Source organism: Astyanax mexicanus, unplaced genomic scaffold (assembly GCF_023375975.1).
Source record: "Astyanax mexicanus isolate ESR-SI-001 unplaced genomic scaffold, AstMex3_surface scaffold_48, whole genome shotgun sequence".
NCBI lineage: Eukaryota > Metazoa > Chordata > Actinopteri > Characiformes > Acestrorhamphidae > Astyanax > Astyanax mexicanus.
Window position 1 is genome coordinate 213,452 of NW_026040058.1, and position 26,973 is coordinate 240,424.

A 26,973-nucleotide genomic window follows, 5' to 3' on the forward strand; every position below is an offset into this window, starting at 1 on the left:
CCTAAAAGTGAAAGTAAATTTTTTTTTGTTTTTGTTTTTTAAACAGACGTTTGTCTCGGTTAAGCTAAACGTGGACTGAGATAATATATCTGTGGTCCTGTTGGCTGCCCTGTGTGTTAATTTTAAAGGTAAGATGCTAGACTAGTACTGTCTGTATGTGTATCAGATAATTAATGGTACAGAATAATAGAACATGACAGGTTGTGTGTGGCCACTCAGTCAGCCATGGATTTTGGGTTGTTTTTCTAAAGTAAAGAGCAGGTTCAGGTAGAAGAATCAAGTGAAAAAGACTGAAAAGTGACTAGACTTAACAAAACATAATTATATGTATTGTGTTTTTATTTACAGTGTAGTGTTTTCACAACAGAATGATACCTTACTGCACATGTGTCAAACACAAGGCCCGCGGGCCAAATGTGGCCAGCCACGTCCTTTTATGTGGCCCGCGAGAGCTTGTAAAATCTTAGTGTCTATAATAAATAGGTCAGAAGCGTTTCCCACAATGCTTGTCGATTGTATTACCCGCAAAGTTACGGCTTACTGCCACTACATGGCAGTGTAGTCATTGATGTGGAAACCCTGCCGGAGGGAAGGCGTAACTTTGCGGGTGGAATTGAGACATACAAATGTTTATCCCATAATGTCCAGAAAAAGAGAAGCTGATGCAGACGGACGGCTGTGCTTCAAGGCGAAAGACCGGTATGCCTTTTGTGTTACGAAGAGTGTTACTGACCAAAATAAACACTTTTTAGGAGAGATATAAGTTATGTGTAAATATTTATAAGACAATAGCTGACAAAATCTGTTTTAATGATGTTAATAAACATCACTGTGACAGCGCTAGTCGCAGTTTCACCTCAGTAAAGGACGAGGACGTGAATCACTTATCTAACCAGCCTTTACTGATTTCTTCCCCCAATAACCTCCAACCGCCTTTAATAGTCTTTAGTAGCCTTCAACAGTCTAACCTATTTAACATTAAGGAGTAATTACATTCATTTTATATTACATTTGGTTACATTTTCTTACATTTATAAGTTACATCTGGCCCTCAGAGGACAGCCAATATGCCAATGTGGCCCTCGGCCAAAATGAGTTTGACACCCTTGCCTTACTGCTTTATTTTGCAGTCAGTGTTAAATCACTGTTAAATATAAGCATTTCTTTAATGCCATGTACTGCATGACGTTTTATTGTTAAACAAAATCTGCAGAGACACAGCAAACAATACTCTTTTTTTTTTCTTCAGTAAGTGAAGAACAACATGAACTTTTCACTGCACTTGCTGGAGTCAGGATTCATTTTGACAAGAAACCAAACAGAAATGAAAATTAAGGTTAATATACACAATCACCAAACTGGTTTGTTTAGCAAATCATGTTAATAAGAGGATCTCAGGGCAAGCCAAAGTTTTTATAAAGGTAGTCAGAGATAGTATTGTTCAGTATTGTGATACTTACATGGAATGGTGGCTTTAGTGCTGCTCCACTTTTCAAACTTCTTCCTTTTCTTCTTTTTCTTCTTCTGCTTCTTCAGGTTGTAGGTGGGTTGAATCTAAAATAAATCCAAATGACTAGTGCCCCCTTTTGATTGTCCATTAGTGCATTATTACAGTGTATTACTGTGATTGTCTACAGTAGTAGGATTATTACTGTGATTTTTGACATTTTCAAGTTAATTACTGTGGTTTTGGCTGCATTCTGAGTATAAAACTGTATTTACAGTAAAAAAGTATTTACAGTAGTTAATTGTGCAGGAACACAGTATACTACTGTGGATTTCACAGCATTTTTTTACAGTGTGCTTTTGAGCTTTCTGTTTCTCCCTGAGATTCTCCCAGTTCCTTTACATTACATTACATTTGGCAGACGCTTTTGTCCAAAGCGAAGTTCCTCTATCTTCCCCATCTTTTTTATCAGCTGAAGATCCTTCTCTTTAAATTTCTCCTCAGCGCTCTTCCCCACGCTCTCCAGTTCCTCCATCTCAGGGCCGTGCAGAGACCTTTGGAGGAGCAGGTGCTCAAAGTCAAAAGGGGGCACATTGAGCACAAATTTGAAACACCATACAGAAACATACCTTACAATATAGCCGGTTAATTTGTATCCTTATTTTGGTGAAGAGGAGTGGTCTGGCAATACTATTTAAATGTAATCATAAATTTACAACTGAATATAATACTTTTATTTAAAAAGACCTTATTCTGAATGTTCTAAATATGTGCACACAATTAAAACACCCAAGCAGATTATGAAATTATTTTATTTAAAATTTGCTTGACCATACATGAGGGTTACAACGTTAGATAAACTAAATAAACAGTTTATAAAATTAGATGCAAAGACAAAAATCACTTTCTATTCTGAATCAAACATGCTAAACTATTACATAGTACAAATCATTTCAGAAGTAATCGAAAATAGATTCTGCACACTGGAACATGCTAAACAACCACCAAGTGTTACAAAATAATTAACAATGGTCTCATTTGAGGCACTACTACGATAAAAAAAAAAAATCATAAATGAAGAAAAATATTTTGATAAACAGAATTTAGTTAGCATATACAGATTTGGAGGATCAAGCATAAAACAGTTTCTTGTCTTTGGCGTTAGAGAAAAGAAAAAAGAACAAGTAAAAGGTCTATAGAATCAGAGCCAGAACTTGAACTTAGTCTTACTGAATCGCACACTTCTTTTGACCTTTTAACTTGTCGAGTTCTGCATGTAGGTCTTTGATTTCAACAGATTTCTTTTGCTCAGCGATTTCAAGCAGCCTCTGCAAAACTTCATACTCTTTTCGATGTTCCTCAATCAGTTCTTGGATGTATCTGTCTTTCCTGTCTTTGTAATCAGTGAACTGCTCAGCTGTCTTTCTGGCATCCTCCTCATATTTACGCTTAATTTCATTCATTTTCTTTTCAAATTCCTTTTTCATTTTCTCCTTTTTCATCTCATTCTCTTTAATAGCTTTGTCTTCACTCTCTCTCTTCTTTATCTCCTCCTGCAGTTCTTTCTCTATTTCCTCTCTGAGTTTCTGCAGTCTTTCATTTTCTTCTTCTTTTCTTTTTTCATCCTCCTGTTTTCGTTTTTCGCATTCTTCCATCTTCATTTGCTCCAGTTCTTCCTTCTTTTTTAACATCTCAGCTTCTGCTGCTCGTTTCTTTTCTTCGTACTCTCTCACTTTTTGCTCATTCTCTTTTTTCTCTGCTTCCCTCCACTGTTTTTTCTCTTGCTCTTTCCTGCATCTTTCTTGTTCTCTCTCCTTTTCAAATTTCTCTCTCATTCTTTCTTGTTCTTCTTGTATTACTCTAAGTTCTTTTGCATGGTCCAGTTTTCTTTGCCGGTCTTTTTCCTCTCGTTCTTTCATCTGTCGTTTCTTTTCTTCCTCCCACTCCTTCTGTTGTCGTTTAAGATCCTCTTGTATCTCTTTTCTTTCATTTTCAGCTTCTTTTATTTTTTTCTCCCAGGTCTGTCTCTCATTTTCTTCAACTTTTTTTCTTTTGTGCTCCTCCAGATCTCTCCTTTTAAGTTCTTCATCCTGTCTCTTTTTCAGATCCTCTAGGGTTTGATTTTGTTCAGCTCTCAGTTTCTCTTTTTCTTGTTTGTACCTCTCTTCTCTCTTTTTATCCTCTTCATCTCTGTCCCTCAGCTGTTTCTCAAATTGATCCCTCTGTTTTGTATTTTCTTTTTCCAGCTCTTCAATTCTCTGCTGCAGTTTCTGCATTTGCTTTTGTTCTTCCGTCGATCTTGTTTTGTCTTCCATTTCCCGCTTCTTCCTCTCTGTTTCATCTTTTTCCTCAAACTTTTTTTGAAAAGCTTCAACCTTTTCGCTGAATTTTTTCTCCATTTTCCATTTTTCCTCTTCAGATTTTATTTTTTCTTCCTGCAGTGTCTTCTTAATTTTTTCCATTTCAGTGTTGTATTTAGCTGAAAGTTTCTCCTTTTCAGCTTCAATCTCTTTTTCTCTCTCTTTTAGAACTTCCTCCATTTTCTTTTTGATGGACATTTCTGCCTTTTGGAACATTTCATTTGTGAAGTGTTGGCCTTTGTTTGATTTGATCAAATTTTCGATTTGTTTTAGCAGTTTAGAAACTTGATTGCTGTCTTTGTTTTTGTTATCGAAGGCCAGGACCCGACCTCCACAATCTCGGATCAGCTTCTTCATTCTACCGTCACCATTTTCTATGTATTGCTCTATGGGCTGATTTTTGAGATCGTCTTCTCTGGTGAACAGCACTATGCTGAAGTTTGCAGCCTTTGGACCAAATATCTTTTTAATTAGATCTAAAGTTTCCCATTCTTCTTTGGTGAATCTTCCCACACTCAGCACAATGATGAAAGCGTGGGGTCCGGGTGCTGACAGTGAGATGCACTTCTGAATTTCTTCTGTGACGTCCTCATTTGACAGTGTGGTATCAAAGAGTCCTGGAGTGTCGACAACTGCAACTGTCCTTCCCTGAATTTTTCCAACTACTTTCTTACAAACATTTGTTACAGAAACCATACTAGCTTCACTCACAAAAACATCTTTTCCCAGGATGGTGTTTCCTGTTGCACTCTTCCCACTTCCTGTTTTTCCAATGAGTACAATCCTCAAGCAAGTTGAATCCAGTGGTTCATCTTCATAACCTGAAAATGACATAAAATATTAAGTGTTATTGTACTAAATCGTGCAATATTTTTTTTTATATATATTGTGTTTTTTGAATTACCATTAGCAGTTAAAATCCAAAGACTGATATGTCTATTCAATTAAATGAAGTTTTTTTTTGGATAGTATTAAACTACTTAAATATATATTATATATATATATATATATATATATATATATATATATATATATATATATATATATATATATATTATATTCTTGTAGTTTATATGAGGTTGAGCTTATTACCAATCAAATATATTTTAAGACCTTTCTTTATATATTTTAGTTGTTATTAAAATGTATAATAATAATGATAATCTTGCTTATTTTATAAATGAAAGGGCCTACCTTCTGTCTGGAGCTTTTCCTTTAATTCCTGGACTTTCATTTGCATTAAGCTCAGTTCTTCTTTGTGGCTTTCTTGAAGATGTTGTTGAACTCTTTCCTCTTGAGCTTGTACATACATGTATAGAGAATATGGCTTTGTTGTCTGTTTTTTCAATTTCATCCAATAGCTCTGGAACCTGTTTGGAGTTTTTCCCCACTTTTGTTTCCAATATTCTGTACCTTTGTCCAGAACTGTCAGCAGGTTTTTTGGCGGTTTTGTTATGTCTTATAAAATTTGTTGTGTTCCCACTAACAGCATGCTCCGTGGTGAAAAGAACCATTAAATGATTATCAACTTTAGAGCAAAAGATATTCTGGATCTTCTCCATTTCTCTCTTATCTTCATCAGTGAGGCGTCCCTCAGGGAGAACGAGGAGAAAAGCATGAACTCCAGGATCACAGAGAGAGACACAGCGGAGAGTCTCCCGCATCACTTCCTCCTCTGAGAGCTGAGACCTGTAGAGAGCTGGAAGCTCCACCAGGGAGATCAGACGTCCACATACTTCTGACTCTCTCCTCACACACACTGATCTGGACTCTGATCTAAGCTCTCTCTGACCCAGTATCAGATCTGATATGGAGGATTTCAGCTCTCTGTTACTCCCACACAGAACCAGGTTCAGCCTCTGAGACCCTGAGAGAGAACACAGTTGGCACTGTAGGAACTTAGGAGTTTTATAGAGTTTTATGAGGACATTAAAACTGATCATTTTTTATACCTTTAACTATTTATAGGTATATATTTAGGTGAAATGAACATTGTGGTTTTATATTTTATAAACTACTTACGACATTTCTCCCAAATTCCAAATAAAAATATTGTAATTTCGAGCATTTATTTGCAGAAAATGAGAAATGGTCAAATAAACATATAGCTGTAGATCTATCAAACCTCAAATAATGCCAAGAAAACAAGTTCATATTCATTTAGAAACAACAACAATACTAAAATTTTATCTAAGGAAGAGTTCAAAATCAATAATTGGTAGAATAACCCAGATTTTTTATCACAGCTTCCATATGTCTCGGCATGCTCTCCACCAGTCTTTCACATTGTTTTTGGGTAAAATTATGCCACTCCTGGCTCAAAAAAAAATTAAAACAGTTCAGGGGTGGGTTTCCTGAAAACGTTCAACCTCAGCGAATAATGAACGAACTAACGAATGACGTGAGTAAAGAACGAGCCAGTTCTGCGAGTGTTTCCCAAACAGCTGCGCAAAGCGAAAATTAACGAACGAGGTTAAAGAACGTCTTTGTTGACTCCTCCCCCGAAACAGCGCACTCAATCGATCCACAAATATCGATTCTGCCAATATGCAGTATTTATTCACTACTACACCCTAAAAATGTAGAAATGTGTTGTAATCAACAACATTATACAAATTATAATATTTAAATAACAAAAGGATGTACTTTGGCATTAATAAAATACTTCTAAAAACACATATGACTAAATAAATACTCGAAAATCTAATCTATTTTAAAACATTAAACTTTTTTTACTTTTTTAAAAATATTATTATTATATATTGTTATATATAAATAATATATATTATATTAATAGATATTATACTAATATTATTAATAGTAATATTGATAGTAAAATTAATTTATTATTATAATTATTAATAATGTAAGCCCCCAAACCACTAGGCCCATACAATACCACCCTCTAATAATTCCCAAAGCAATTAAACAAACAACACTACTGCCTAGGGGTAGTAGGTAGTACCAACTGACTCGGTCCCCACTCAGGTTTGGATAAATAGTGGTGGATTACCCAAGGTGAAATAAGAGAGAGATGATGACGTTTCACAATGTGTCTTTATTAGAAAATCTAAAATAAAAATAAAAATAAAAACAACCACTCATTTGCTCACATGAATTGACCCAAAATCCACAATTGGCAGTGTTAATAAAGGAATTAATTGCCTGGTAGCATGAACGTGGGAAAACTGGTAGTATAATACCCCAAAAGAAAATAAACGAGAGTTTACAAGAGTTTAAGGGCTCAATTATAACCAAATACTTCAAAAAAATAATATAAATAAAATAGATAACACAACAAACTCAAAATCAAACAAATTCAAAATTAAACAAACTCCCCCCACAACCCAAAAAGAAGAGACAAGCTCCTAAACCACCGGACAGACTGCTCCGCTCTCGACTTCTTCACCAGCAGGAGCCCCTCCCACCTCCCTCCACCATAAGGGAAGAGGCCGCCACAAGTAATCCAGCAAACTGATATATTTTGGGTCCGTGCTGCTACAGTGGTGAAGTCAGCAGTACATGTTTTCAAAACAAGTACGGACCCTGTGTGCCAATTATCTCCCCCATTCCAGTTCTTATCAGAAGCAGAAAGAACAGAGAGTATAGGTCACATAATGTGAATATATCCAACTTGCAGTATGTAAATTGTAACCCACAGGCTTTGGAACAAAACACACAGGTTATTAAGTTAGCTCTGCTAAATATCAGATCTCTTACAAACAAGTCCTATCTAATTAATGATTTTATTACAAATTATGGGCTTGATTTTCTGTTTTTAACAGAGACATGGTTAAATTCATGTAGTGCTGAAAGTGTATTAATTGAGTCGGCTCCACCAAACTTTAACTTTTTAAATGTCTCACGTACCGGCAAGAAAGGTGGAGGTGTAGCTATGCTGTTTGATGATACTTTCCAATGCAAGCAGTTATCACTTGGTGACTTCACATCTTTTGAATATTTAGGTGCAGTTTTAAAAGGGACATCAAGAATATTACTAATAATTGTCTACAGGCCTCCAAGGTACAATGCTGATTTTATTGATGATTTTACAGATATGCTGTCTTTTATTTCTACTGAATTTGATCATTTTATTATTGCTGGTGATTTTAACATTCATATTGATAATTCCAAGGATAATTATGCCAGAGAACTCTATGATGTATTTGACTCTTTTGAACTCTCTCAGCATGTGACTGGAAGCACACACTGTCATGGTCACACCCTGGATTTGGTTATTTCAAAGGGTCTCAACATATCAGCCTCTATTAAGGATGTTGCACTATCAGATCACTACTGTGTATTCTTTGAAATGTGGACTTCAATACACAGTGAAACCAGACAGATTAGGTACAAGAAAAGGCAGATAAATGACATGACAGCTGAACTTTTTGTGAGCAAAGTGTGCTCTGCACCATGCAAACCATCAGACTCTGTAGATACTCTGCTGGATAGTTTTAAATCAAAAACTGCTAGAGTTTTAGATGAGATTGCACCAGTTAGAGTTAAAACCATGCCATGCAAGCAGAAAGCTCCATGGAGAAATGATGCTGCAGTTCAGCTCCAAAAGAGAGAATGCAGAAAGGCTGAGCGCAGATGGCGTAAAACCAAGCTTCACATTCACAAAGAAATTTTTAAAGATAGATTGCGTGATTACAATAAAATAATGTGCACATGTAGACAAACCTACTTCTCCAGCATTATTAACAATAATATTAACAATAGCAAAGTTCTTTTCACTGTGGTTGACAGACTAACTAACTCACCTACATATATGACCTCTGAACTAGTTTCAACTGAGAGATGTAATGAGTTTGCTAAATTTTTTAATACTAAAATCCACAATATCAGGCAAGACATCAGTACATCTCTATCCACCAAGGAGCCCATGTGCTCTCCAAAACCATGCATCATAGTCAACATGTCCCAGTTTAATACTATTAATGAAGAAGTTTTAATTGATACAGTGAGACATCTCAAATCATCCACCTGCAGTCTTGATACATTACCAACCAAGTTTTTAAAGAATGTGTTTTACTCAATATCAGCAGACATTCTTCAAATAGTAAATACCTCACTCATGTCGGGTGAATTTCCAAATTCATTAAAAACAGCCGTTGTGAAGCCTCTCTTAAAAAAGAAAAATTTAGATACAAACTTATTAAACAATTACAGACCAATTTCTAATCTACCATTCATTGGAAAAATAATTGAAAAAATTGTCTTCAAGCAAGTTATGCACTTTCTGTCCATAAATAACTGTCTAGACCAATTTCAGTCAGGTTTCCGGCCCAATCATAGTACTGAGACTGCGCTTATTAAGGTTATCAATGACATTCGCTTAAACACAGACTCAGGAAAAATGTCTATTCTACTACTGCTGGATCTCAGTGCTGCTTTTGACACCATTGACCACAACATTCTCATAGATAGACTTGAGAACCGGGTTGGACTTTCTGGAACTGTCCTAAAATGGTTTAGTTCATACCTTCAAGGAAGGAAATACTTTGTGGAAATGGAAAATAATGTGTCTGAGACTGTGCCAGTGACCTGTGGTGTACCCCAGGGTTCAATTCTTGGGCCACTCTTATTTAATTTATATATGATTCCTCTGGGTGAAATCATGCGTGACTATGGGATATCTTACCACAGCTATGCAGATGACACTCAGATCTACATGGCCCTCTGCCCAAACAACTATGGTCCCATTGACTCACTGTGTAAATGCCTTGAGCAGATAAATAAATGGATGGGACAGAACTTTCTGCAGTTAAATAAAGATAAAACAGAGGTTATTTTATTTGGGAATAGTAATGAGAGGCACAGACTAGCTACCTATCTGGATTCAAAAAGTCTAAAATCTAAAGAACTAGTGCGTAATCTTGGTGTACAAATGGACTCTGATCTCACTTTTAACAGTCACGTCAAAGCCGTCACCAAATCAGCATTTTATCACCTCAAGAACATAAATAAGATCAGAGATTTTCTGTCTAAAGCAGATCTGGAGAAACTCATCCACGCCTTTATTTCTAGTAGGATTGATTACTGTAATGGACTCCTAACTGGACTCCCAAAAAAGACCATCAAACAGCTTCAGCTGATTCAGAATTCAGCAGCCAGAGTTCTGACTAGAAGTAAAAGAAGGGAGCACATCACCCCCATCCTTAAATCCCTACACTGGATACCAGTATGTTACAGAATAGACTTTAAGGTACTGTTACTGGTGTATAAATGTGTTAATGGTGCAGGACCAGCATATTTATCTGATGTGCTCCAGCAGTATGAGCCGAGCAGAACTCTCAGATCATCAGGAACTGGTCAGCTAGAGCTGCCTAAAGTAAAAACTAAACACGGAGAGGCAGCGTTTAGTTACTACGCTGCTCTTAAATGGAACCAGTTAACAGAGAGCATTAGAAGAGCTCCAACACTAAACATGTTTAAATCCAGACTGAAAACCTACATGTTTGATCAGGCTTTCAGCTCAGTTTAAAACACTGCAGCTCCGCCCACTTTTATTCTGTAACGGCACTTTTATATTATGTTTTTTCTTATTTTAATTTTATTTCCAATTCCTTGTTGTTCTTTTACATGTTTTTAATTTTACTTCTCTTTGTTTTAATCATGTATGTTTTATTCATGCTTTATTCTTATTTTATTTTTATTTCAAATTCTTTTTGTTCTTTTACATATTTTTAATTTGACTTATCTTTATTTTTATTTTTTTATTTGATTTCTCTGTGTATTTTCTAATTTGTAAAGCACTTTGAATGACCGTTGTGTATGAAAGGTGCTATATAAATAAACTTGCCTTGCCTTGCCTTGCCTTAAAGAAAACACACTCCACCCCAAAAGAGAACCCTCACGACTTGTACCTCAGCTTAGTTAACACGAGATTATAATAATACCACCTCCCACCAGGCCCCACACTGTCCAACTGGTTCAATTGAATGTGATGCAATTTTAATTTAAAACAGAATTGGCACTCAAGTCAATTAACGTTTACTACCTTTAAAACCCAATCTTTAATATATTTTACTATTAAAAGTTTCAAGGGGAAGGAAAGAACAATAATTAATTTTCACTGGCCAGGGATACTCCTATATTCTAAACATTCTATATATCTGCCTTGGAAGGGCTCCACTTCCCTTGTTACTGCTGTCCACTACTGGATGTTACTGCTGTATCTGGACTTCCACAATGCACACTGGCTCACCGGCATACACAGGGCTGCAGTTCACTACAAAATAGGCTCTTATTCCACACTGTATCTGGACTCCCACAATGTGTACCGGATTCACTGGTGCACAACGGCTGACTTCTCCAGCCCTACCACACTCCAAACCAACCGAATGAAGTACCAAAAACGCTGCTCTGAAGTTTCAGCCCTCCGTGCTACCTGCACATATCCCTGGCAGTGAGCCAAAAAGATCGCTGGGCAAGATCCCATGAGCCTTTTAAAAATGGCGGCTGCACGCTTCTAACCAAACGAGAGTTAAACAAAGTCTCACGAGACTTAAACCAAAGCCTGCAAGCCTTAAGACATTTGTAGTGCACTACCTCCCTCTACTGGAGAGCCTCAAGAGTACACTGCCAGCTTCACTCACCATAACCCCATTACAGGTTACAATAATATAAAAATAATATAATAATACATTGAATGAGACGTGTCCAAATTTTGATTGGTATTTATGAGCTGACACACCCCAGAGTTTGCCCAGATGAACGGCCACAACGATGGTTAGAAGCACTTGCTTAAGGAATAATATTAAATATTACCTGCACATTCACTGATACCCTTTCCAATACGTGTAGGTGTGATTAAAGACACCGCAGGCGTCCCCTGCACCAGACCTACAATACCAGGAATTTTACCAATATCATGGAAATATATTGTGTTGTGCTGTAATTCCCTGGTTGGAAGTGTGTATATTTGCGTGTATTCCACAGTAAAAGCCTATTACAGAATCCACAGACTTGGTGACTTTGCAGCTTTGCTTAGACCGTGAACATCATCTGCAGGAAACTGGATTTTAATTATTTATTCGTGGGTTTGATTGGTCAATTCCAATGTGCCCAGTTAGACTACAAGCCACAGACAGAGTTGGCATTATAATATAATATAATATAATATAATATAACTCATTCACTCACTTACTCACTCATCGTCAACCGCTTTATCCGTTAAAGGTCGCGGGGGGTGGCTGGAGTCTATACCAGCCGGCATCGGCGGAAGGCAGGATACACCCTGGACAGGCCGCCAATCCGCCGCAGGGCAGACAGACACACAGGCACATCCACTCACACACTCACACCTAAGGGGCAATTTTTATCCGACATCGAATTAGCCTGAAGTCTTTGGACTGTGGGAGGAAACCGGAGCACCCGCAGACACGGGAAATAATATAATATAATATAATAATTATAGAATTGATTATAATTAATAGTAACATAATATAATTGCTTCAACCACGGAAATTATATTTTTTCTCCCTCAAAATTGGTGGTCCCTGGTGTTTAAGGTGCTGAACTGCAAGTCGAGATCCCCTTAAGAAGCTCTTAAAAATAACGACTGGGTCAGGGCACTCGTTAATCTGTGAGCGAGTTTACGTTACGTTAATTAACGATCAATCTTAAGTACGAGTTAACGAAGTTCTTAGCATTACGAAGCTTTCGGGAAACCCACCCCAGCTTTGTTTGATGGCTTGTAACCATCTATCTTCCTCTTTATTGCATTCCATAGGTTTTCAATGGGGTTCAGGTCTCGAGATTGTGCTGGCTATGACATGTCTTGATCTGGTGGTCTTTCATCCACATCCACATCTTAATTGATCTAGCTGTGTGGAATGGAGAAAAACAGTCCCCACAGGAAACCTTGTATGCATCTTGATTCATGCATCATTCACAAAGAAAAACTGCCCAATTCCAGCCATGCTGAAGCATCCCCAGATCAGCAGCGATCCTGCACCAAATTTCACAGTGGGTGCAAGTACACCTCTGCAGGTCTCCATCTAAATATTAGCCAGCCAGGTGTTGAGAAAAGCTGAAAATTGGACTCATCAGAGAAGATGATCTTACTCCAGTCCTCTACAATTTTTATGGTCTTTTGCAGACTTCAGCCTGACTCTTCTTTACTTTTCATTAAAGGTCTTTGTTCTAGCGATTCCTACCTCTAAGAGATTGTTCTGTACTGTTTTGTCCATGCACTTCACCCCACTTCACATCCTGCGGTTGCTGACTGACATTCCAATTGAATATTTGTGCCAGCAGTGGAATAAGGTCACTCAAAAAGCAATATGAAAGACATGTGGAGAACATGCCAATATCCATGAAAGCTGTGATTAAAAATCAGAGCAATTCCACCAAATATTGATTTCTGAATTCTTAAGGCATTAGCATTGTTGATTCTAAATTTATATGAACTTGTTTTCTTTGCATACTTAAGGTTTAAAAGCACTGTATATTTTTCATTATGTTGATTATTTTTAATTTTCTGCAAATAAATTCTTTAAATGACAACATATTGTATGTGTGTGTGGAAAACAATAAAATACTGCTTCAGTTTCTGAATCAGTTTCAGATTTTGCTATGTATAGGTATATGTTTGAGTAAAATGAGCATTGTTGTTTTTTGAATAAAATGAAATATAATACTCACCATAAGGGTTTTTGCCACCATGTGTTAGTCGCTGGAACCAACTGTGTAATCCTGCTGTTTATGGGGTAGTAATATGAGGGTGAACAACTATTACTGCTTGTTCATTGATACTGCTTGTACTTATATTGGGATACTATTGGAAGTAACAATGATAATGAATAATAATAAGAAGACAAAGAAGAAGAACAACAACAAACTCTACTACTCTGACACTACTCTGACACAATTTCACACATTTAAACAACTCTACTTACATTTCTCAATGCTTTTAAGTTCAGTTGCAGGTGAAGAAGTTTTCTTCTCTCTCACAGGCTGTTCATACACTCTTTGGGGTTTTTGTTTGAGATGTTGCAGTTCTCTTGTTGGTGGAACTTCCTGTTTACTCTGCCCTTCCCTGTTCTCTTCAACCATCATCTCAATCATTTTCAGTAGATCAGAACGGCTACACTCGCTGCTAAACTTGAAATGCCTTTTGTTGCATGCAGTGATGATCTGTTTGATGTTCTCATCAACTATATATTCACTGAAGACTGCCTGCCGCCTTTGTGTTGTTACTACTAGCATGTGTTTTTTCGGGTCTTTAGACAGGGAGCGGAGGATGTGATCCAGTCTGTGTCTGTCTGCCTCAGGGAAGTTGTCTGGATGTAGAATCAGCAGTAGAACATGAGGTCCAGGAGAACACAGAGTAATGCACTCTCTCACTCTCTGATTCAGTGTAGTCAGGGAGAGCTGAGGATCGAACAGGTGAGGCGTGTTGATGAGGGTGATGTTTCTTCCCTCCACCATTCCTGCAGCTCTCTTACTGTGCTGCTCTACTGAAGGAGGCGGAGCTTTGGTATCAAATACATCTTCGCCCAGGATGAAGTTCCCCACTGTGCTGATCTTTGAGCTGCTCTTCCCCAGCAGAACAATCCTCAACTCAGATACTGTAAAAATTAGGGAAATATTAAAATTTGAATGCACTAAAATGTATATGTATTTGTGCTATTTACAGACAAGAGTGTCAAGATTTTATTACATTAGTTCTTCACAATCTATCTGGTGCACATCCCTGTTTGCATAACTTTGCATTTTATTTTTTTTCTTATTAGAAAAAAAATGATCATTAGAAATAGTACATTTGGTATAGTTCTGCACCTTTTCAATAAACATTTATTTAGACAGTTTCCTAGAATCCGATTTCTTCCATTCAAGCTTTTAAAAACGAGACATTTAAAGTTTACCTTTTGGTTTAGGGTTGTCCCTTTGGCTCTTCATTCCAGCATCTTCATCGTTGGATATTTTTGCTGTTTTGGTGAAGTGAGCTTGGCCTCTCCGCAATAATGCAGGGCGCTTCTCCCTCTCTGCCATTAATTCATTCATTTTGCAGGTCAAGTGATCTCCTCCATTCTCTCTAACCACCTCATCTATGCTCCTCAAAAGCTGAGAAACTTGATCTTTTTCAAATTTAGATATGTCTTCATATCTGTACTGTTTCAAATTATTCCCATTAATGAATCGAGACCAGAGGACACTTGAACTATGGCCTTCGCCTGTAGTCACCACTACAGTGTATTTCATGGAGACTGTGCTGTAAGCGTTCCATATTTTTCTAATTTTGTCACAATCTTGCTTTGTAAAGTCACCTGGATGTAGAATCAGCACTAGAACATGAGGTCCAGGAGAACACAGAGCTGCACACTCTCTCAATCTCTGATTCAGCTCTTCTTCAGAGAGCTGAGGATGGAACAGGTAAGGCGTGTTAATGAGGGTGATGTTTCTTCCCTCCACCGTTCCTTCAGCTTTCTCACTGTGCTGCTCTACTGATGGAGGTGGAGCTTTAGTATCAAAGGCATTTTCGCCCAGGATGAAGTTCCCCACCCTGCTGATCTCTGATCTGTTCTTCCCCAGCAGGACAATTCTTAGATTCTTACACACTGGACAATGAAGAAAAAAAAAATTATTGTACAATGAATACAACAACACATTAACCTTATCCCTATGATTTATTTAAATATCCTAATTTACCATTGTACGATTTCTATCATTATTTCTCTGTTGAACAAGGTACAAATATTTCATTCCACATATACCATTTATTTTCAGCCTAGAACAAATAGTGCCCTGAACCCTGTGGTGACACTCACATGTGCAAGTGCTTCAGAGTGCCAAGATTGAATATGGGCCAGAGTAGATGCTCCCATTATAACTTTATTTTCATAATATTACGTCTTTACTATTACGCTGATTTTAATCTCGTAATATTATGACTTTATTCATGTCATATTACAACTCTATTCTCAAAATATTATGACTTTATTCTTGTAATATTTCAGTATTGTTCACGTAATAATCTGATTTTAATCTCATTTAGTCTTGAGTGTTTATCTTTTAAGACTGGCCCTGAAACGGCATCGTAAAAATTAGAGCTGTCACATTAATGCGTTCATTTTGATTCATTAATGGCAAAAAAATAACTACTGATTATGCTGATTAATAGTACACTGGGGCAAACAGAAAAGCTCTGTTTGACCACCTGATACCCAGTGTTGGGCACGTTACTTTGAAAAAGTAATTAGTTATAGTTACTAGTTACTTCTCCAAAAAAGTAACTGCGTTACTAACGGAGTTACTCCACTATAAAAGTAACTAGTTACCAGTAAAAGTAACTATTGCGTTACTTCGCCCTGTAAAAATAAATAAATAAAGAAAATAAATGATGTAATTACTATTATTATTAGAAAAATAACAAACAAAAATAAACCCAAAATGTTGACAAAAATATAGTCTAACGAATAAAAAAAATAAGAAACGAAAAACTCCACATGACCAAAGAAAATTACTAAGACATGTAATACTGAAAAAAAAAAACGGAAAAAACAAATACACGTCTGGGGATAAAAATTAAACAAACCAAACCACACTCAAAGAAATAAATGTATATATAAACAAAACAAAAGAATGGACAAAAACAACAATCCGTTAAAAAAAACTCATTTAAATCCATTAAAAAACTCACTTACTTATTTTTATTTAACTGAACTGAGTTGTAAATTATTTATAGCCTCGCGCTGAATTCAGCTCCGCGCTGCGAAAGAGAGAGAGAGAGAGAGGCGCAGCGCATTTTGCCTGATTTCTCTTTATTAATTAACAGTACATTTGTTGGCTTTAGTAAGTTTAATAACATTAATTTTAGTATACTTGTCAGATCTTATTTATAAAAACTTTTTTTAGAAGACAGAGGTTATTCCTCGCGCAATGCCGCGCCGCTGCGCCAAGCACCACTTTGCGTGCCTGACATTTCAGAGCGCTGGACGAGATTTTAATTCATGAATTAATATATTTAATATTTTAATAAATTTGCCCTGGTGATAAGAAACGAATGCTAACATATAGCGTTATATTTCTGTGTATTTCAAATGTTTTAAGTTTTATATAATTGACGGGCAGCACCACGTGCCAGATTGACAATGTGCTTTGTTTTTCAGATATAAAAGTGAAATTCAGTTAAATAATAGCAAAGTTAACTAAAATAAATTTATGTTCAGTCAAAGTTATTTTCTCTTTTAATTTTCCATTTCAAAACTCCAGCATTTGAGTGAGAATAAGCATCTGTTGAAATGTTTAAACAGCAGAATGCCTAGTTACAGTTATTTAGTCTGTGTACTAAACATAAATATAAATCCTTATAACTGACAGAAATAAATATAACTAATAATAATTTATAGTTACAGTGCAGATTTTTAAGTATATATATTTTTTCATAGTTGATTGCTGAAGGCTCTGGGTGTGGTTTATTTTTATGTGGTAAAGATGTGATGGTATGGAGTATTTTGGAGCGCAGGGTGAGCAAACGCGCTAAGCTTTTTTCCGCCGCCAAGATAAAAACACGCCAGAAATTTACCTCAACACACATCATTTCCAGACCACCACGCCCATCGGTGTTAATATATTCCAAAGTCCAACGCTATTTTAAGGACGCGTGCAAGGCCTAAAAATAGACTGTTGACGGGTGGCAAAGCGCCACGCTACACGCCTTGTGCGGGGTGTATGATAGGGCTCTTTGTCTGAATGCGCAAAGTTAAAAAAAAGTTCATTCAGCTGCTAAAGTAACGTGCAGTAACGGAGTGTCGAAAATGGTAACGGCGTTATAGTTACAGTCAGAGTAATTAGTTAGATTACTCGTTACTGATAAAAGTAACGGCGTTAGTAACGCCGTTTATTTTAACGCCGTTACTCCCAACACTGCTGATACCATGTTGTTCTGACTTTAATAACTGAAGACCAAATTAAAGTACAGACATCAGACACTAATCATATTCAACATCAAAACTCACCTTATCTAGCCAGGACAGAAACATCATTCTAATATCGAACATTAGTGATTATTTTTACATTGGAAAACAGTGAGCATCACCACTATGGCTAATCTGCCATTTTGGGCTTCATAATAAAAGTCCCCAAGTCATAACTATTATTATTATTAAAGATGTTTCCTAAAACAATAAAGAACATCCAGTTTTTTACTTGGACTTTACTAAGTAAACCCTTGATCAGAATATGATCAAAGTCTGCTAAAATTTACATCTTATATATAATATAGTAAGATAATAGTTTATAATGTTTATAGTGAATAAAGGAGCAGTTATAATAAACTGCTCTAGTGTTGTAAGAGATATACAGTTTTATAATAATTTATAATGTTTAGAGTGAATAAAGGAGCAGCTATAATAAACTGGTCTAGTGTTGTAAGAGATATACAGTATTATAATAGTCTATAATGTTTAGAGTTAATAAAGGAGCAGCTACAATAAACTGGTCTAGTGTTGTAAGAGATATACAGTATTATAATAGTTTATAATGTTTAGAGTGAATAAAGGAGCAGCTATAATAAACTGGTTTATTGTTGTAAGAGATATACAGTATTATAATAGTTTATAATGTATAGAGTGAATAAAGGAGCAGCTATAATAAACTGGTCTAGTGTTGTAAGAGATATACAGTATTATAATAGTTAATTACATTTAGGTGAATAAATAAGCAGCTAAAAAATAACTGAATTGTACATTTTAAAACCTTTCTAAGCAGCTTTTGCTCTACACATATCAGCATCTCTTTGATTTTTAAAAAGGAGCTGTAGTGAGTTAAAAGTAGGTCAGTATTCTCTCACGTTATCTCTGTTGATGCTCCTGGTTTTTACCTACTCTCCTTCTAACAGGAATAATTGCTCCTGTAACACTGTCTTCTACTTAAGTACTGTATATTTTCAACTGCAGTAACTGCTGTGTTCACGTATGTTATAAGTTGACATTGCACATATCTGCTGTATATGTCATAGCATCTTACACACTGTATCTCTGCACCTTATCACTGCACTGTCCTGTCTTTTAAATGTCTAATATCTGCTGTGTTTTTATTGTAGTATTTAATTACTAGTTCATTTTCCACATTCTATGTTTGCCATTTCTGTAGTCTTTATTGTATTGTTGCTCCATATTCCATGTGTTAGTCCTGGTGGAAGGTAATATTGCTCCACTGACTATTTTTACTCTTCACTTGACTTCCCTTCAATGTGTCTTACAGTCCTGAACAAAATCATCCCAACTTTTCATGCCTAATTTTACGTTTAATTTTACTCTATCCATACACTCTAAAAGAATAATAATTATATTATCTTATTATATTATTTAATATATAATAATCCTTAATCTAAACTTTTGTAGAATGTGTTGAATGTTTTCTCAGATGTATTTTCCTGTGTGTGAGTCTCTGTGTCCTGACTGAGAACACTGTGATCTCTGCACTGTGTAAGAATATGTAGAAGACAAATTCTTTAATAGCTACAATCATAATGAAGCAAAGTGGCACGTCAATGGTTTCTTTTATTTTTTTTATCTTTTGATTAACCAAAGAATGTGCCTTTGTCAGGAGCGACCCATGCAATACCCCTCCCCGTCTTGAGAGGTCGCACTTGCCTCAGTTTTGAGGCACACCTGTTTCTTATCTGCTCATTAGTTAGTGTATTTAAGTCTGCTCATCTGTTAAATCAATGCAAGGTCTTGTTTTTCAACTTTTCTGAGTGTTATTCTTGTATTATAGTCTATTTTGGTTTCTGAACTTTTGCCTGCTTTTGTTTTGTTTGCCTGATATTTTTGCCTGAGGTCCTTATAATAAATTTGCCCTGCATGATCACATTCTTCTCAGGTTTGGTCTGTTACAGCCTTGTTACATTGCCCAGTAATTTAGTAACTTTAATTTCACTTTAATTTAAAAAATGCGTAGACGCTATGTACATTGTGACTAACAGCAAAATCATATCACATGTTAGACTGAACACATTATAACAAAAGTTTATAAGCACTGATATTTTAAAACTTTAAATTTACACTTCCTCCTTGCTTACCTTGTCTTACTATATTTAGTAGTCAATTTACATTGTTCTTAATATAAATGTAATAAAACTTACCTTTTATTATGTTATTTTTCCTAATTTGTGGTTTGGGACCTGTGTCACAAGGAAAAGCTAGACATTATTTTCTGTGTGGGTAAGGTAGCACAGCATTAAATCTCAATTAAACAAAGCTCACTTCCAATGTCGTCTCCATTATTTGAAAAAAATTCAAATAATTATAATTTAAAAAACATTTTATGGCAGCAACAAGACAGCAATCACAGAATTGACAGGATTTTTTGTTAAATCTATTAAGCCTAATCTGGCACCTCACAGCTTTTTAAAAGGGGATTTTCAATGGAAAGGAATTCAAAATCCCCATTCAAAAATAGTCAATGACCAGACTTAAACCCTGTCTGAGAAACTGCCCACACAGTTAAATAAAACCGCATGATTAATGGATAATTAATATGATACCATAATACAATTAAAATTAACCTGTTATGTGTTTTAGTGAAAGCAAATCATAACCAGCGAAACACCTGCTTTTGGTTTGTATTTAAAATTATTATAAATTGTGGTCATTATTTTATTTTGTATCAATTCATAGTTTAATTGGGCTGTACAGTCCTGCATTATGTCAAAAGCCTTTACATATCACAAAGTGAATATACTAATGTATTATATTATATTATTGTATATTATATTGAAAGCAATTTCTTACCAAGGCATGGAGGTTCCCCAGTGTTCTCCATGGCCATGGAGTCAAAAATGAATCTGCAGGTAAGAGGAAACAAATTTTAAATACACACAGAACTGAAAGTAAAAATTGCATGCACACCCATACTGATGTGAAAGCAGGTAGATTGTCACGCCCGGTGCAGAAGGTGCTCCTGTCTCTCCCGCACTCAGCCCCACCTGCTTCTCCAGTCACCGGACTACATCACCCACGATGCACCACACACTGCGTCACTCCCATTCATGATCACATGATACTGCACATGGCACTTTCAGGAAATCACCTGAGTCTTGATTCACCTGTTACACTTACTATATATACAATCTCAATTCTGACACTTTTTGCTGAGTATTGATGGTTTTCCCTGCTTGTTTTACTCTTGTATTTACAGACCCTGATTTTGTCTGACCTCTGATGTATACTGATATACACATGATAAAGTGTACTAACCTTTACTACAGATAAATCGCTTTTTACATTGTTATCCAGCTCAAAGTAGCTCTAAACCTCATTGGTAGAATCCGGAGAGCCCTCACATTTAAAACAAGGCATTAAGAACATTGGACACGGAACAAAATAGCTGGATCTTGGAAAGCTGCGGGAGAACAGTGGTGGGCTATTCAACAATAGTTAGTGTTGTTTAGAGTTCTCCTTTAAAGGAAATTATCATAAAACCTTAAATGTTCCTTAAAGTATATAGTTTCCTAGTCCCTTAATGGTTTAATCCCTTAGAATTATTTAAGGTACATACAACCTAACCTTAAATGCTAAAATCTGAGAATACAGTTGTGTTTTTGGATTAATAATTGTTTTAGCAGACAGTTTTTCATTTATTGGGGTCTGGTATGTGAATTAAAGCACATGAACTTGTATGTATTGGGTATTGTGTAGCTCAGTGTTTAGGTTAGGCTACTGGAACCACCCCTGACTGGCTGTGTCTGAATATTGTACCATAACACCCTTACAATAGTTTCACAAATTGATATATTTGATCTGTGTAACATGAAAATTGATCTTTGATCTTTAAAATTGCCAATATATAAGACTTTATAATCTGAGGATCGCCAGTTCGAATCCCAGTTCATGCGGTTTCTCATCAGCGTCAGAGTTCGCGACTCTTACCACATTACTTCTATTGTAATGTTTGTCACAAATTGCCCAGTGCAAAGTGCTGGAGTCACTAGTTTTATAATAAAGGTGCAGAAATATAGTTTGCCTGTAGAAGACAATCTGAACTATTCTTTAGAAAGTATATAGTATGACTCATCTGAATCAACTAACACATTGCTAGACATAATCTAGGAAAAGAAGTACGTGACACAAAACATTTATATTTTTATATTTCAGTACATTTTACAACTTTTCAAAAAGTGATTTCTACAATTGTATGTGTTTAGATTAGTTAGTGTCATCTCTCAATCCTGTTCAAATACAGCTCAGATATCTTTTTGATTAAATATGTTTATAAAGACAAAGGTTTTAAAGTTTTTGTTGGGGGCGTCTATACGTATACAATTTCTATATATATACAGTGGCTTGCAAAAAAATTCCACATTTTGTCACCTTACAAACTATATTTAAATTGTATTTTATGTATTTTATTGAGATTTTAAGTGATAAGTGACCATCACAAAGTAGCGCATAATTTTTAATTATACATGAAGTATACATGAATCACATTACATTATATGATTTTCACAATTTTAATCAATAAAAATCTGAAAAGGGTGATGTGCAAAAGTATTTATATCAATACTTAGTAGAGTTACCTTTCGCTGCAATTACAGCTGTGTTTTGGAGTATGTCGCCTCCAGCATTACACATCTAGAGACCAAGATTTTTGCCCATACTTATTTACAAAATAGCTCAAGCTCAGTCAGGTTGGATGGAGAGTGTCTTTAAACAGCAGTTTTTATGTCTTGCCCCAGAAGCTCAATGAAATTTAGGTCAGGACATTCTAACACATGAATGTTATCTAATCTAAAAACAACTTTATCTCTGACCTGTCTGGAGAGTTCCTTGGTCTTATTGATGCTGTTTGTTGACTAGTGTTTTCTAACAAACCATTGAGGCCTTCACAGGACAGCTGTTTTCATACTGAGAATAAATTACACACAGATGGACTCTATTAAGTAATTAGGTGACTTCTGAAGGCAATTGACTGCACTTGATTTTAATTAGGGATTTTGGAATAAATGGGGATAAATTATTTTGCATGTCATACATTTCAGATTTTTATTTGATAAACATTTTAAAAACCACTTCGTTTATCTACACAATATTGTTCTGCTTTGTTTTGGTCTATCACTTAAAACCTCAGTAAAATTAAAAAGTTAATGTAAGGTGACAAAAGGTAAAATTGTTCAAGAGATATTAATACTTTTGCATGCTACTGTTAAGTTCATGTAGAAAATGATAAAGCAACTTGGTGCACATGAAAGGAGAAGAACTGGTCTGGTCAGTTAGTAGTTGGAATGCAACTATCAACCCCCAGGTGCCATTTAGACTGCAGGTAGAATGCTCAGTATGTGTTTCCTTATACGCATTTTCTTGTTAATCACATGACGTGTGTGCAGGTTGCTGAAAAACATTGTGACAGACCTCTTAAACATTACATTACATTAATCTTACCATTTACTGTACAAGTGTGCTTAAAATAGTAAAACACTCATAAACGTATTAGGACAACTTTGTTTTTTTTATATATGTTAAAATAAAGAAATTCATCTTTATTTTAACAGTGTTGAGATATTATGTGTAATATAACTAAACACATAAAACAAAAAGGGAAATGTGTTAAAGAGGGCCCAGAGTTTTACAAACTGTCTGGTTTGATCTTAATGGTTGAGATGAGGGAATGATCATGGCCAGATCCAAAGAGCTCTCTAAGGCCTTCAGACAGAAAGTTATAGAGGTCAAACCAACAGTTAAACAAAAGACATGCACATATACATCTTAAAGTCAAAAAAGTAAAATAGATGAATTCATTACTTGCTGCTGAAGATAGAAGTGTGTGTGGTTTATTGTGCCTTTATCTGTGAATATAAATCAGATAAAAGTTAAAGCTTAGAAGCACAGAGGTTGAGTTTAGTTTTAGTTTGTTGTTTATTGTAATTTGAAAACTGCATCTACAATCAGCTTTTATGTTATGTCAACTGATGCTAAACGCTGCTCTGCAGTGCATCCGGTGGCCTTAAAAGAAAGCAGTAGAGCAGTGAGCTGTTAATAATGCTGATTTAAAATAGAGTTTCAGTTTCTAATAGATTTTACTTCGGACAGATGCATCAGATTCATCTGGTGTCAACAATACCTCCGAGACATGATATTGTCTCGAGACAAAGACTGGACCTGAGTACTACAATAGTAGTCAGCTACGATAAATTGAAATGTAATCGAAACAAATTTACTTCAGACCTGCACACTCTGTCAGGTATAACAAGCTGAGGGGAAAAAAAACTCTAAATAACAGCATATTTGAATGCAAAAAAAAAAATCAGGACTTAAATCCTTTGCATCTTACTAAGTACCCATGAAAGCACATAAACATCTCAGTCTGTGGAATGTAACCTAGTTGGTCTGGAAGTTGTATTCAACCCTAGAACGCTAACACCGGGTGATTTTCACCCAATTAGAATTCACCCACACTGCTCACTGCTGTCATTAATGTCAACCCCAGGGCAGGCAGAAGAGAGGGGCCAGGAAAAACAAGGAACGAGACCAAGGACTGGACAGGGAACTGAGACTGGGCAGGGGACAGGAATGAAGCCTGGACAGGGGAGTGAATAGAACTGCAACAGTACTCCAATAAAAAAACACAGGGGTTCTACAGTTACTTGCTGCACTTAATTGTGGTTAACTTTTGCACAGAGCCATAGGGAAAGGAGAGCTGCATCCACTCATTTATGCCAGGTTCACACTACATGACTTTTTGTGTTGCTGGTTGTTGTGCTGTTCACACTACATTACAGGTTGTGCTATAATCACGAGTCCTTCAGTTGCTGGGATTTTCACACTTCATGACATTGACAACACAGGGTCACAAATTACACGTTTTTTTTCACCATGGGAAATTGCTGACTGACCTAACAGCTCTCTAAAAACACGTTTGTGATGCCAAACCAAATAACCTCTATAGAGTAGAATATGCACTTGCAATGAGTCCAACATGAATGGGTTCAACTGAGTAAAAACAGAGTTTATAAATGTCTCTTTTATACCGAAATATGATCGTATGTCCTCAATACAGAACCATATCAAATGTTTCATACCAATGAAATCTTTTTTATCATTTTCAACTCCATTTATAACCATTTTAAATAAATTAAAAGCATTTTACAGGGAAAATGTTTTAAAGCTCACCTCCCGCGAAAATCCGATTTTTCTTGTTTTTTGTGGAATACAGTAGGTCTCTCCGAGTTGAATGTGTACACCTGCACATTAAACTGTTTTGCAGCCCCCATTGTCTGCAGGAGCTAAGCAAAGAAATCCCCCTCCCCCCCTCCGAAAAACGGGTGAATTTTGAATTATCTTTCTGCCTACGTAGGCAGAAACTCACAGACCAGCCCACCTTGGCTCGAGAAACTCCCAGAGGCGGAGCTGAAGCGACGCAACATCACCGCTCATCAGTTAGGAGGTGGGAGGCAGTGAGCGGCAGAGCGGTGGAGGGGCGTCGCAGTGCTCCTAGCCAATCAGAGGAGAGATATTTGCATGCTGTTTGCATGTATAAATATTCATGATTAAAGCTGGAATCCGGTCATTTTGGACACACGCCTAAAACAGTCCATTAAAAAAGAGCTATACAGAGACACCTGAGCACTTTTTTTTACAAAAACGGCTCACATGTCATTCATTCATACTAGAGACTAATATTTATATGTATGGAAAATATAATATGTATTATTATATTTATTAAGATTTGTTATTTGTTTTATTACATTCAATGAAATCATATTTTACTATTAAAATAATTTAATATTTACATATGCAACCTTCATCAATGGCTAATCAGGCTGCACTTTGAAGCTTGATCTCTAGAATTTGGAATTGTGTTTATTGATCTCTCGTTTTTATTTTTGTATGTGGAGCTTTATTCAGAAGCTGTGATTGGCTGGGCAGTATCCGGCATGTGCTAAAAGTGAGCGTTGTGATTGGCTCAGTTCATCGGTAGTCAACATCCTATCTAAAAGGGATCAGCTGTCCCATTTCCCCAATTACAGCTCCTTCCCTCCATTCCTCCTCTCCTCTCCTCGATTCCTCCACCTTCTTCCGGGGTAGGAGAGGAGGAGTAGGAAAGGAGGAGTAGGAGAGGAGGAGTAACAAAAGTTTCTGGACGCAGCCCCGCTCTGCTCCGCGGCAGCGACGCACCGCACTACCGCTCTAGACACTATTGAATCCTATGGGGGTCAGCGTACCGCGCCGCACCTACCGCGTGCAGTGTGTAAGCACCTTCAGAGCGAGACCTGCAGACACACACGGAGGGAGAGGGAGAAAGAGTGTGTTAGCTGGCTGTTGCTAAAGTTACTGTCCAGACCCGTACGGTGTGAAATAAACAGAGTTCTTCTTCAACTTTATAACCCGACTATTTTTTTCCACCCCTCAGAAAAAGATACTTGGAGTTATCAGGAATTACACACAAACTTTGAGGGTTACAATATGAAAAAGACAAGAGCTTCCAAAGCAGAAAAATAGAGGAATCCATGAAAAGGACATGGTGAGTCCCACCATCAATTTGATGTAATTTAGAGTACCATGTTTAGGTTTGGTAGCAACACAGGGGACAGTTTTTGCAAGAGGCACAGCTTTGTTGTTTATCTTCTCCTAGTTTCTATCAAGTCCTTCCTCCTCAGTCCTGGGGGCATATTCTCCCAGTGGTGATTGTTTAACTTTTTCCCACTGGCTTTTCTGTCCTGACTTTAGACTGTTAGCTGTTGCTGAACTGACAATTTTGATCAGGCACCTGCTAAAATCTGGAAGAATGCAGATCTGTTGCCTGGTACACACTACAGGATTTTTTAAATACTTACCGATTTAAAAATCAGAGCTGTGTCTCACAAAGTTATGAAGTAGGAGCTAAATATAGCCAGTTAGTTACATGTTCAGCAGCTGACCTTCCATGGACTACATTTCCTTTTGATAAGTATTACCCACTGCACACTAACACAGAATATCTACCGGATGTTCTGGAGATATTCTGACTCTGTCATTGTGAAAACCACAGTTTGGTCAGTATGTCTCAGATTCTTACACTCCATTTTTTTAACATCAAAATCTGTTCACTTGCTGCATAGTGTACTGACACATTGAAAGGGGCCACTTATATAAGATCAATGTAATATATTTCACCTGACAGTGATTCCATTACCTGTGCCTTATTTCTGAAAAGCGCACCTGTGTTTAGTGGCAT

At 36.4% G+C, this 26,973-nt stretch overlaps 1 protein-coding gene and 1 pseudogene across 1 annotated transcript; both read right to left on the reverse strand.

Moving 5' to 3' along the window:
- LOC111197399 (interferon-induced very large GTPase 1-like) overlaps window positions 1–5,765 on the reverse strand; it is a 30,722-nt pseudogene extending 24,957 nt beyond the window's left edge.
- A 7,942-nt stretch (window positions 5,766–13,707) lies between these two features.
- Window positions 13,708–20,592, reverse strand: LOC111192038 (GTPase IMAP family member 7-like). The gene is made up of 3 exons (XM_049473919.1): window positions 20,556–20,592; window positions 15,087–15,377; window positions 13,708–14,387 (listed from the first exon to the last, which is right to left on the reverse strand). The coding sequence occupies exons 1-3, from the start codon at window positions 20,590–20,592 to the stop codon at window positions 13,708–13,710; spliced, it is 1,008 nt and encodes a 335-aa protein (XP_049329876.1).
- Window positions 20,593–26,973: the final 6,381 nt, after the last annotated feature.

Excerpts from the sequence above, each read along its gene's own strand:
- LOC111192038 (XM_049473919.1), bottom strand. The coding sequence starts at position 20,592 with ATGGCCATGGAGAACACTGGGGAACCTCCATGCCTTG. Across the intron at positions 15,378-20,555 it reads TGGGGAACCTCCATGCCTTG|TGTGTAAGAATCTAAGAATT; the intron begins GTAAGAAATTGC and ends TTCATTGTCCAG. Across the intron at positions 14,388-15,086 it reads AGTGCTGATTCTACATCCAG|TATCTGAGTTGAGGATTGTT; the intron begins GTGACTTTACAA and ends TAATTTTTACAG.